The 11,691-nt window shown below is 36.9% G+C and overlaps 1 protein-coding gene across 1 annotated transcript in view; it reads left to right on the forward strand.

Moving 5' to 3' along the window:
* Nucleotides 1-10,958: 10,958 nt before the first annotated feature.
* LOC113228447 (suppressor of cytokine signaling 2-like) overlaps nucleotides 10,959-11,691 on the forward strand; it is a 25,076-nt gene continuing 24,343 nt past the window's right edge. Inside the window, exon 1 of the mRNA XM_026461753.1 lies at nucleotides 10,959-11,342. Within this exon, the coding sequence (XP_026317538.1) occupies nucleotides 11,324-11,342 (19 nt within the window). The 5' untranslated portion in view covers nucleotides 10,959-11,323. The remainder of the gene's footprint in view (nucleotides 11,343-11,691) is intronic.

Here is an 11,691-nt window from a genome sequence, read left to right on the forward strand (position 1 = left end):
GTAGTCAATTTAATGTCAACAATAATAAGAATAAAATATACGAACAGATTTATATTACATAAATATTGTACGCCATATCGCGTAATTGAACATGTCATTAGGTGTTTTTTTCGTCAAAAGAAAAATTTTGGTGCGCCACAGGCCATTGTCAAATTCGAATTTCAAAAACCTTTTCCACAGTAGCGTGGAAAAAACGCTTTTGCGCGTACATTTCTAATAAGAAAGAAAGCCTTTCCGAGCCAGTGAGGTGAAAATTTATTCCTCGGCAGGCGGTGCGGAGCGATCGAAACGAAAGGAAACGAACGTAGAAATAAACAAAAAACATTATCGCCCTAGGCCGTATGATAAAATACCGTAGTTTGGCTGCACGTTAAACAACTATTTACAAACAAGTACATATGATGAAAAACAAAATTTATTAGAATATTATGTCTCAATTTTTTGTTTTTGACGTTTTGACGCAAGTCATTGTATATTTGCGTATATAAGATAATAAACGATACGTAAACGAATTCCGAGAAAATCTATTCTTGGTAAGAGAAATACTGATAACCAAGTTTAATGTACTAATAAGTACTAAGTTTAATGTAATACTTATAAGTAATCTGTTTTATTCGTAATTATATCTACGTATTTACACATTTACCTTATTTGTATGATCTTGTTCTACTTATACGTAAGTACTAACATGGATAACACACAACGAACACAGTGATGTACACATTACTTATGAGCAATCGTTGATGTATAAAAGAATATATATAATAGCAGTAGAAATCTTTGTGAAAGAGTTCGTCCAGGAAATTACTGCGCCCTTCCCTATTTTTGCCGCGAAGCAGTAATATGATGAGCACTACTACGTTCCGGTTTTGAAGATAAGGGAAACTACAGGCACATGAGACTTGTCAACTTTATGTCTCAGGGCGACGGGCACAGTGGAATTGCTTTGTGAAAGCTCTGAGTGGCACTGCAACTGTCGTGAACAGGTGAATCACCAGACGCGCAGGCGCACAATTTGTTCGTCCCACACTGGTATTATAAAAAAAAAGTATTAATAAACTATGATAGGAGAACCGTCATTAGCTAGAGAGTCTTTTGAAGCAACAAATAGCGCAATGTGTACCTACGATTAAAGTACTGAACAAAAGTTATATAAACTCCGAACTAAGCCAAGTTTTCACAAGAAACGTGTACCTAAATGCGAAACGTATTTTAGGATTGCAACAAGGTGTTAGTTCTTTAATTAGGCTGTTGCTTACCACCAGGTGCACGACTTGTTCGTCCCGTGACTTGGTGTCATAAAAAAAAGATTTTTTTTAATATTGCAAATCCATCACGATGCTTAAATATATACAGGGTTATTTTTAAAATACTCATAACCTTGCAAGACTATAATACTAACATCATGAACAACAATTTTGTTCCATGACTTTTTATAAAATATAAAAATTTTACCAAAAAGAACTGTTCTACTATTTGAGACTTTTTAGATCTTTATTTGGTAGTAAGGTAAGTTTAAACGTGCAAGCATATGCAAGTGTACTCCGGGACTCCCACCCCAGAGTTATTACCGTGTAGAGCGATCTATTAAAATATGTTTATTTTTGTATGAACGTAAAATCTGATGAATTATTAAAAGGCATGGTTGTTTACGATGTCAGTGATATCGTCCTGCGAGGTTATTGGTATTTTACAAATAACCCGTACTTAATATAAGACGGTTAATTAATATTTCGCATAGATACGAAACATCTTTTCTAATATAGTGTAGAGACGGTTTTATATGAATTTCGACGACCTCTGTGGTCGAGTGGCTTGCACAAGGTTTTCATGGTATCGCCGGTCCTCGGGTTCGCTCCCCCAACGCGACGGGTCAATGTAGAAACTAACTTTTCTACATTTTCTCGGGTCTGGGCGTTTGTGGTACCGTCATTGTTTTCGATTTCCACAACACAAGTGCTTGGTACTTACTTTGGGATCAGAGCAACGTATGGGATGTTGTCTAATATTATATATGAAATGAATGGCTTTGTCTAATGTCGCTGATTAACACTAGTTATTTGTAGTAGAGCTTACTCGAAATGTTCACACGTTGTATTTTAAACCAAGGTTTTTTTTAAACCAAGTAACGGGACGAACAAGCCGTGTGGCTGGTGATAAGCTACACGCCAGTGCATATCAGTTGCAGTGCCACTTGGAGCTATAGATCACACAGATCTGAGGGGCACTCCCACTGTCCCTATCTACCGACCCGAGAGATAGGGTTTTCCGGAGAGACTACGGGCTCGACGGCAAGACCAGGGAATGGCGGGCGTCCGGGCCAAGCTCTTCGCCAGTGATACGCCTTTGCGGGCGTCTCTGGCAGACTCGGACTTGGGTAAGGACTCGCTGGGGTTTGTGGTTAGCTGTAGAGGCGGACATGTTTGTCTGTCCCGGTTTTGCATGTGTCCGGGGCGTCTGTCTCGTGAGCAGATAGCGCGTCTTAGTAGCGGTCTAGTTGAGGGCCTGTATGCGAGGAGGCGCGCGGGACACGTTAGTTGCCCTTTAAGTTGGAAGCTATGTCCGGACAATGTCGCACTAGCTCTCCGGGCTAGTAGAGGATAAGATAGATATCCTCCGGACCCCCCAGTCGCTTAGGCATTGGGAACTGGAGAGACGTCGTTTTGCAGCGTCGGGAAGAGAGCGTGCGTTGCAGCTCCGCCATCAATGAAGAGATTTGGTAATGGACTCAGAGTCGACGCCTTAGCGGTGGCAACCGCTAGTTGTGCAATGCGCAACGAGCAGTGAGCGTGCCTACAGCTTACCGGAGCTATCTGGAAAATTGGGAGGGTTACTGCATGTGTACTCGGGGCGGCACTCCCGAGGCACTAGCCTCTCGAAGAACTGAATGAAGTCAAGTGACAGAGGCCTGTGACAACCCTGTACACTGGCTGATCTGGGGTCAGAACCTGAACTTATAAGATTCCTGTGCGCGCGCAGGTTATAGTGCCCTTCTCGTATACCCTCAGGGTCACTATACAAAACTAATGTAGAAAGATATGGGGGCTGTCTGCCCATCATCTTTAGGCACAAGTTGACAAGTCCCATGTGTCTATAATTTCACCAGCACCCCTACCCTTCAAAATCGGAACGCAGTAATTGGCTTGGCGGTAGAAATAGGTAAAGTGGTAGAGTACTTTAGGAGCTCTATTGCTACTAAAAAGTTCTCTTTATTTAGTAGCTTGTACAGAGTAGTAATCTCCTACGCATTATTTATTTTTATTTACTTTTAATTGCCACGCAGAGATCCCGGAGCCGGGAATCGTATTTGTATCGCCTAAATTTATTTTTCTCGTGAATTTGGGTGCAACTCGTGGTTGACTATGTGATTGTCCATGGCACTCGCCATACAGAAATTCTCTAGTATGGGGTTGTGAGTGTATGTGTTATTTTATTATTATGTTATTAATTTAATGTAACACGTTCATTCAGATAGTCTAGATCCATATAGCGAAACGGTGTACCCCGTACGTATCATATTCTGATATTAAATTTTACGCTAAAAGCCGTTCTTGTCCATGAACGGGCTAAACCACCATTTTTTTTTAATTCACTTAAAAGAAAACAGGCTGTAACAGTATACGTAAATGAAAACAATAACGTAAATAAAATTATTATTAATTTTATGATAGGAACGTATAAATTAAAAGCCAACAAAAATAATTTCACGTATAGGTAAGCGAGCGAACTAAATTCCACTTTTTCTTACTAACGAGAGAGGTTGTTTGACAGGAATTTGGTAAAAGATCTGTGTTAAACAGAAACACGGGTTTCCTGCGATTTCTTTATAAACTATTTCTGGAAAGTTCTGAGAGGCAAAATATCGTTTTAAATTTAGATTCCCTGTTTAAATGAATTTGAAAATCGAACACTGTAGCGTAAACAGTAAAAACGATCATCGTTAATGCTAAATTTCCTTCGTTATTGACGGTTCTGGATCATTTTACATTATTAATAAGATTTTCATTAGAATCTTATTAATATTGGACTTTGTTTACTTCAAAGTTACGTCGTTTACTTCATGTAGTTTACTACTACACACTTCCAGCTAAATCAGAATCCATGTTACAATTTATAAAAATAAAGGACATAGTAAATCAAGTTAGATATTGTCAACCTATCGCAACAATAAATTTAATCTCAAAAATAACAAAACAAATACATATGTACTATATCGCTTGCCATTTGCCTCAGCCACCTAAAAGTGAAGAGCTTCACTTTGCAATATTATCGCCAAAGTAGCAATGTTGCAAATTGGAGCACATTTCGTTTTCAATGCAATGAAGAGACAGTCTATAGTCACAGCAATTTTGTTATAAGGAGTGATCGGAATTCAGGGAGTTAATTTGCATAAAATTGAAGGTTTTCATAATATGGACATACCCGTTTCGTCATGAATGCGCATAGAATGTATTTTTTATTGTTTATTTTCGAAATGTGTTTTTTTTACATAATATCAAGTGTCAGGGCGAACAAATGGTGCGCCTGATGTTAAGTTACACGCCTGTCCATATCAGTTGCAATGCCACTCAGAGCTTTAAATTGCAAAGATCTGAGACGCACTGTCATTGCGCCCGTCACGCTGAGAAATAAGTTGATAAGTCTCACGTGCCTGTAATTTCACCAGCACCCTTACCCTTCAAGACGGGAACGCAGTAATGCCATTGCTGCTTGGCGGCAGAAATAGGTAAGGTGGCAGTGCTTTTCTGGACGAATTCTTTCACAAGGAGCTCAATTTCTATTCGTACCAAAATATAGGTTGCCTCATGTTTCTTTTTTAAAAGGCTAAAATATTTAAATACGTAGGTACCTATAGAAACATAACTACAATATTATTTTTTGAGAAAATTATTAGTAGCAAATGCTTGACAGAAAATAATCGATGTACTATTTGTGCCTACCATCACGATGTACCTTTCTTGTACTTCTGGCGCACCCTTTGCAAGAATCGGAGAGTACCTTACACCGATTGGATGGCAAGCAAGTTCAGGGGAAACCTTTTAAAGCAACAAAATATACAACATCTATTGAAAATGAATATGGGCTCAGACGATACAAATTTAATGTCATCTCTCGAGGTGCAACTGAACTCGGGACTGGATGCGACTCAAATTTAATTATTTTTTGACAAGCAACCAGTCCCGGAATCATATGATACTCGCATTTGGGCTCATTCAGGTTCCGTTGCAAATTTAAGCCGACGCCGGGTTCAGATGCTACAAACCCCCCATCGTTCATCACCGGAGTCGGCTCTTTGGCAGTCGTGGCCAAATGGCGTTAATGTTATATACTATTGTGGCCCAGAACTCAGCCACGCTGCTGATATGTATGCCATCGTTACAATACTAAGAAGCATATAAAACCTCGCCGCTGTTTTATCGCTATCAGTTATTATTTCTATCGCTATATTTTATCTGCCATCATCGCCTATGTTTGCTTAACACAAATCTTGTTTTTTATGATACCAAGTGATGGGTCAACAAGTCGTGCGCCTGGTGGTAAGCGACACGTCTGTCTGTAACAGTTGCAGTGTCACTCAGAATTTTAAATCGCAAAGATCTGAAAGGCACTGCCACTGCGCGCCGTCATCCTCAGACATAAGTTGACAAGACCCATGTGCGGGTAATTTCACCAGTACCCTTACCCTTCGCCGGAGCCGGAACACAGCAATGCTCACATTACTGCTTGGCGGTAGAAACAGTTAAGGTGGCCGTACTTCCCTGGACGAACTCTTTCACAAGGAGCCAGCTCTACAGCTTTAAAAATCCGTTTTGTGCATGTATTAAGTTCTTGTTATAAAATTTTGTATGGTAAGAACGTGACCCAGTCAGGGTGTAGCAGAGAGAATTAAAAAACGAATTATTAAATTATTTTACTTTATACGAGTACTTAATTAATTAAAAATTGTTTTAGTTTATTTTAATATTTTAATTTTTTTTATATTATTGGAATTTTATTACATATTAATATAGATCTGTGCTAAGTCCTTCATGGTTGCGGATATTTAATGAAATATGCAATATGAAAAAGAGAAAATATTAGGCTTAAATATTAAAATGTATTTAAAAAAAATCAAATGTCAACAAAAGCGTTTGGTGATTATTAACTTGTAATTTTGCTAAACGTTACATTAATCCAGAAGACTGTGTAAACAAGTCCGCTCAGTGTACATTTATGCGATTGTTCTAGACGAATATAATGCAAATGCATTGCTCTGAAGGATCAACATAATCCTATCGTTTCTAAGGTATAACAATTTTGCTGTCGTTCAATTTCAGTTTAATTTTATTGAAAAGGCTTTTCATAAAACTTCTAGTTTATTAAAAACGAGAGACTGATAGAGACTAGGTTATGGAAAGGGGTTTTTTGTTTTTGCTCGGCGCAAAACAGAGAACAGGCAAAAATTTCGTCCTTACTCTGTTTATTACTTTTTTATGGTCGGTGCGTGTCATTCTAATTATACGGAAATAGGCTAATATAATTTTTATTAAACTTGTACAAAGTTCAAATAATAAATACCTTCTATCGCAACGTTCCGCGAACTGACGATAAGCCAGAAAATTATAATGTCAAATGATACTTTACAATGAATCGTCAACTTATTAACTGTTTTGTTTCCTGCATTACAGAGCGGTGATGTTTAAAAGAAATGAAGGAAAAGAAAAATTATATTTTATAAAACTTTAGTGTAGAGTAATTTATTTGGTATTCTTTAATATTGAATTACATTTTTTTAAATAAGAGGATAGATAACTTAAGTAACTACGCATTAACATGATCTAATCGTTAAACAATTGACGCCACTCTATTCTCTTCAACAATTCAACATTCACTTAAGACTAATTTAATGGAAAGCTATTATTTTTTTATTTCTATAAAATTTTCTCATTTTTCTTTTTATATAAATTACACACATTATATAAATTACCGAAACATTATGTAAAGCGGACATCCCTTGCTTTTTTTTATAAATAGCTGACTATACGCGAAGAGAAAGGGGATTTCACAACAAATAGATTAGATTTGGCTAATTACATTCATATCAAGGTAAAACTAATCGTAAGGAAGGAAGAATCGTTACCAACGAAAATCTGTTAGAATGAAGCTCAAAATTCCACATCGTAATTACTTATTTCACTACAACTGGTTGAGTTAGAAAAAAAAAAAAAAATGGAGGTATACATTTTATCTAATACGATAAAATACTAACTTAAACTTTATGTTGGAATTAAATATAATTTGTTTTGTTTGGAATCAAATATAAGTTTGAGAAATTCGCCGAAAGCGTTTACCGAATTTGGTTGGTCGGTAGAGTTGCAACGAATATTCAGCAATTTCGGCCGAAAACCGAATACCAAAAAAACACAATAAATTACCATGTAACTTTTATTAATGCTGGACATTGTAAGTTTGTGAAAGCGTAATTTTTCGCTTCTTTATCTAAAACATCAAAGGAAATGTAACGAAACTAAGTTATTTTTCTAAGAGTTTAAAAAAGGTATCATCAATTATTATCAAATGAACACTACTTAATTATTATATAGTTTATTCATGACTAAACAAACGCTATTTATTATTTGCAAATTAAAATAAAATTAAGTATTTGAAAGTTAATGATACTGAAGTGAAAAAAAACCTTTTCTGTATGAAGTCATAAAATTATAAACTTATAAATTAAACTTTTGTTTTATAGTACAAAATTATTTATTGTAATATAAATAAATGGTATTTTTTGTATCAATTTTGGCATGTGCTTTAGTCAGGGCGAACATTGGCCAAAAATTTAGCCACGCTCCTGGCCGAATATTTGGTATTCATATTACGATTTTATTGCTGAAAAAACAAACCAAAGGCGATTTACATCCGAAAAGTTTCATTTCCAAAATACCTTTCATTTTATAGTGACCGAAATGGTGTTGGTTAAGGCAAAGGGAGGAGAAAAGGGGTGGTAGAGATATCTTGGCTTCAGATTGAATGAAAAGAGAATTTAGGTCCTACTTCAATCGCACTCAAGTGACAACTTTTTAGATGATGGCCGCTTTGGAAATATGGTACTCGAGTCTCGAATATTAGAGTTGCACACACGTGCACGGCATCTGTCGCCGTACAGTCGCAGAGAGAGTAAAGTGACTGATGCGTAAAAATAATTTGTGGCTTGTCAAAGGTATAAAGATTCAAAGTCATTCAGTATTATGCCCATTTAGGTTCGTTATTTAGATGCACTGCAGGTTATTACTAACTACTTAGTTGTCAATCTACCGTCGTTACCCATTAAAAGTAGAAAGCTTATGGACTCTGCCTACCCGAATAGGAAAGGGCATGAAGTGGGCGCATGTGTTACTCATGAATTCGTTACCATTTTAAATTAGTCATGCTGAATGCAAGCATAATTCAAAAAGCATAATTCTTCTTAAAATTAAATAGGTAATTTACATTTGGCGTAATGATAAAATGTAAATCCACCTGACATGAATTTAAATTATCTACAATTCTAATATTTACCTACAATATCTTCTGTTTCATAACATAAACTGTTCTTGAAAACATAACGTCTTCGGTACCTACTTATTGTTAATTTTTAATATAAATCTTTAACTTTATAGTTGTCAAAAAAGACAGCAGAATTTGAAATTGGGCCTCATAACTGGCAGTATATAGATATTCAAAGAAAGAAATTTGGAGCAAAAATAATGTCTGTGAATTTAATTTTATCATCCACTTGTTTATTACCAAGTATGGGCCTACCACACACAAAATAGGCGCCACAGACGTCGTCGAGTCACGCGGTGAGTTCAAACGGTGCGCTACCGCAAGCACGTTGAAATTATAGCGTTGCGACGACGCAACGCTCGTGTGGCATCGCTCTTACCAGCCCATTACATGGCGGGAGTACAAGCGGCATTCACACAACGTGCTTTAAGTATTTAGTATTGTTACTGATCGCCTAACTTTCCAAAGATTTTAATGCATTCACAAATAAAGTCAGTTACTATTTAAGAACTTTAAAAATTTCAATGAATTATTTTCAGTAAAATACACTTAAGAGCAAAAATTCCAACAGAAGAAATGAAAATTCAAAATATTACAATAAAATATCTTGTCGGATTTGAAAAAAGAACCATGAAATGCAAAGCGAGTAAGTACAGCTTTTGAATTCACCAGTGTCAAATTCTAGGTATTTGAAAAAATAGGTACATGTGTTTAGGAATTACATTAAAATCATCTTCAGATGTCTAGCCTGAACGGTGATGTATAAATGTTGACATCACTTATTGCTTCTGCCTCCGAGTGTACGGCATGAAGAAACAGTTTCGGAGAAGCATGGCGCATGTCACACGCGCACTTCGAGGAATGCTCGATTATCTCCCTTATTGATTGTCCTGCCGACTGCGAGAAATCGCCCATTGTTATACAAGTTACATAGCAACGACGCAACTGACGGCACATCTGGATTCATGCTTTATGTTATTACTACTGATCGGAATACAACATACAAATACAAAACATACAATTACAAATTTTTTTCTAGGTACACTACCATAGTAATTGCTAGTTACCCGTCAAAAACTGAACAAAATACAATACAATAATTTCGGGATTTTAGGGGGAGGTACTATCCACTCTATGTGTATTACTCCCTTTTTTTTTTTTTTTTTTTGGTGGGGGGGGAATCTTTATGGATACCCCTGAGCCCAGGGAGACTCAGGGGTTATGTGGGGACTCTCCCTTCAGGCATGTGTATTACTCCCTACAATCGTGCACTCTAGTGAAATTTGACTTTATCTATACGTACTGTATTACCTAATATTTGTTTTTTTTTTGGTACTGTTTTTTTCCATTGGAAAAGGCCTTTTTTTTGTCATTATTTTAAGTTCTAAATGCAGCGAAACAGAAAGAAGAGTTTTTAATCCAAGGAGGCAATTAAAAAAGATGCATTAATGAGACGAAAATTGTTTTTGTACGCAACAAATGTATTTCAGACTGAAATGTCTGATTAACACAGTTGAAGCGGCGGCCTACTCGAATACAAACTACGTAGACAAGTGAATGAACTTCCCAAAATTTATTAAACCTGTTCGTTGCCGCTTCATAGATGGGTAGACAAAACAAACCTACCTACCAATAGAACCATATATGGAAATACGAGGTTGATACTCCTCACATTATTCCAGTGTGATTAAGTTATAAGGTTTGTTCGATACCGAGTAATCAAGAACGGTGAATAATTAGCATAATTACAGATCAATAATTTGTTATTGCATGTATTACATTTCTGTACCTTTAGAACACTGGCGACTTAATAAATAAAATATATATCGAGTTCTTAGGTTTTCGCCATTGTTACACATCGGAAATGAAACTATATGTTTATATATAGCTATGTAATTGTATATAGCTATTAATTTATATATAGCTATATAACGTTTAAGTGTATTGTGTGTGTATTTAATGAAATAAAAAAAAAAGAATTAAACAATGCTGAATTGAATACAACTTCTGCTCAATAGACTATAATAGTCTATTGAGCGAGCAGACGTGACATAATTTATAATAATAATTCATTATCATTATAAATCATTAAAAAATGTACTAGATGCTTATACTTAAGTTTTAAGTTCCCTACTCAAATTGGCCACCAAAAGTGACTGCAGTCACGAGCTCTTGGTGTCATGCTACAAGTCTTGGGTGGAGAAACACAAGTTTTATAAATTAATGACAATGCGTCGAGTTGTTTCGTGGAAGTGCCAAGGTTGACAGTTCTGGGAAGTGTGGGCACGGCGCGAGTCGCTTCGTACTTGGTCCGGTGCGTTTCTGCCGTGCGGCGCAGCGTAGCGTAGCCGGCCGGTCGGTGGGCGCTCCTCCCGCGACTCGCGCCCCCCTCGTATTTACTTGACATCACGAGCGAGTAATATCGTAAGCGCCTTCAGTCCACACCAGCACACGAAGGAGGCTCGTCGCCACTCCGTCAGTACGCGCCGAACTTTCACCTCCGCGATATCTTTATCCGTGATGAACTCACCATCATCTAGTGAAATTGAATGTGTTCGCTCTTAGAAAGCGTTTCTGTGACGGTACGCGGACGGACAACCGTCGGCGACGTCCATTTCTGCAAATTAATTTCTTCAGTGCCCTCGGATTCTACGAAACCGCTTATAAAGAGTTTACCGAGAAATAGCCGTAACGTGGATTTGAGGAAATATATAATAAGTGGGCCTGTGTGTTTTCGTGTTGTTGTTACCTTAAGCCAGTTACATTGGATCCCAATCGGCCAACAAGTCCTCCGATGGTGGTAAAACTACCAGGTGAGAATATGTTTTATTTTTAAACTGTTGTTTACAGTTCGTAGTAGTTGAACTAGTTACGTGGGTGTGCTAGGTGGCTGTTGCTATAGAAGTAATTTAGTGTATTAAGCCAATCATCTGGGAACGGATGCTCTGTATCAACAGTGACCGCGTCGATAAAAGAGGCGCCTATTGATTATTGAACTCAAAGTTTTTCGTCTGCGGCTTACGGTCAAGTCAACATTTCGCACTTGATTTTATCGTTTGAAAAACAAATCTTTTTTACGAGGTCATTTGCAACATTTTTATTGTAACTATACTACAGATATATATATATATATATATATATATATATATATATATATATATA

This window comes from Hyposmocoma kahamanoa, unplaced genomic scaffold, assembly GCF_003589595.1.
Source record: "Hyposmocoma kahamanoa isolate Upper Pololo Valley unplaced genomic scaffold, ASM358959v1 232, whole genome shotgun sequence".
Lineage (NCBI taxonomy): Eukaryota > Metazoa > Arthropoda > Insecta > Lepidoptera > Cosmopterigidae > Hyposmocoma > Hyposmocoma kahamanoa.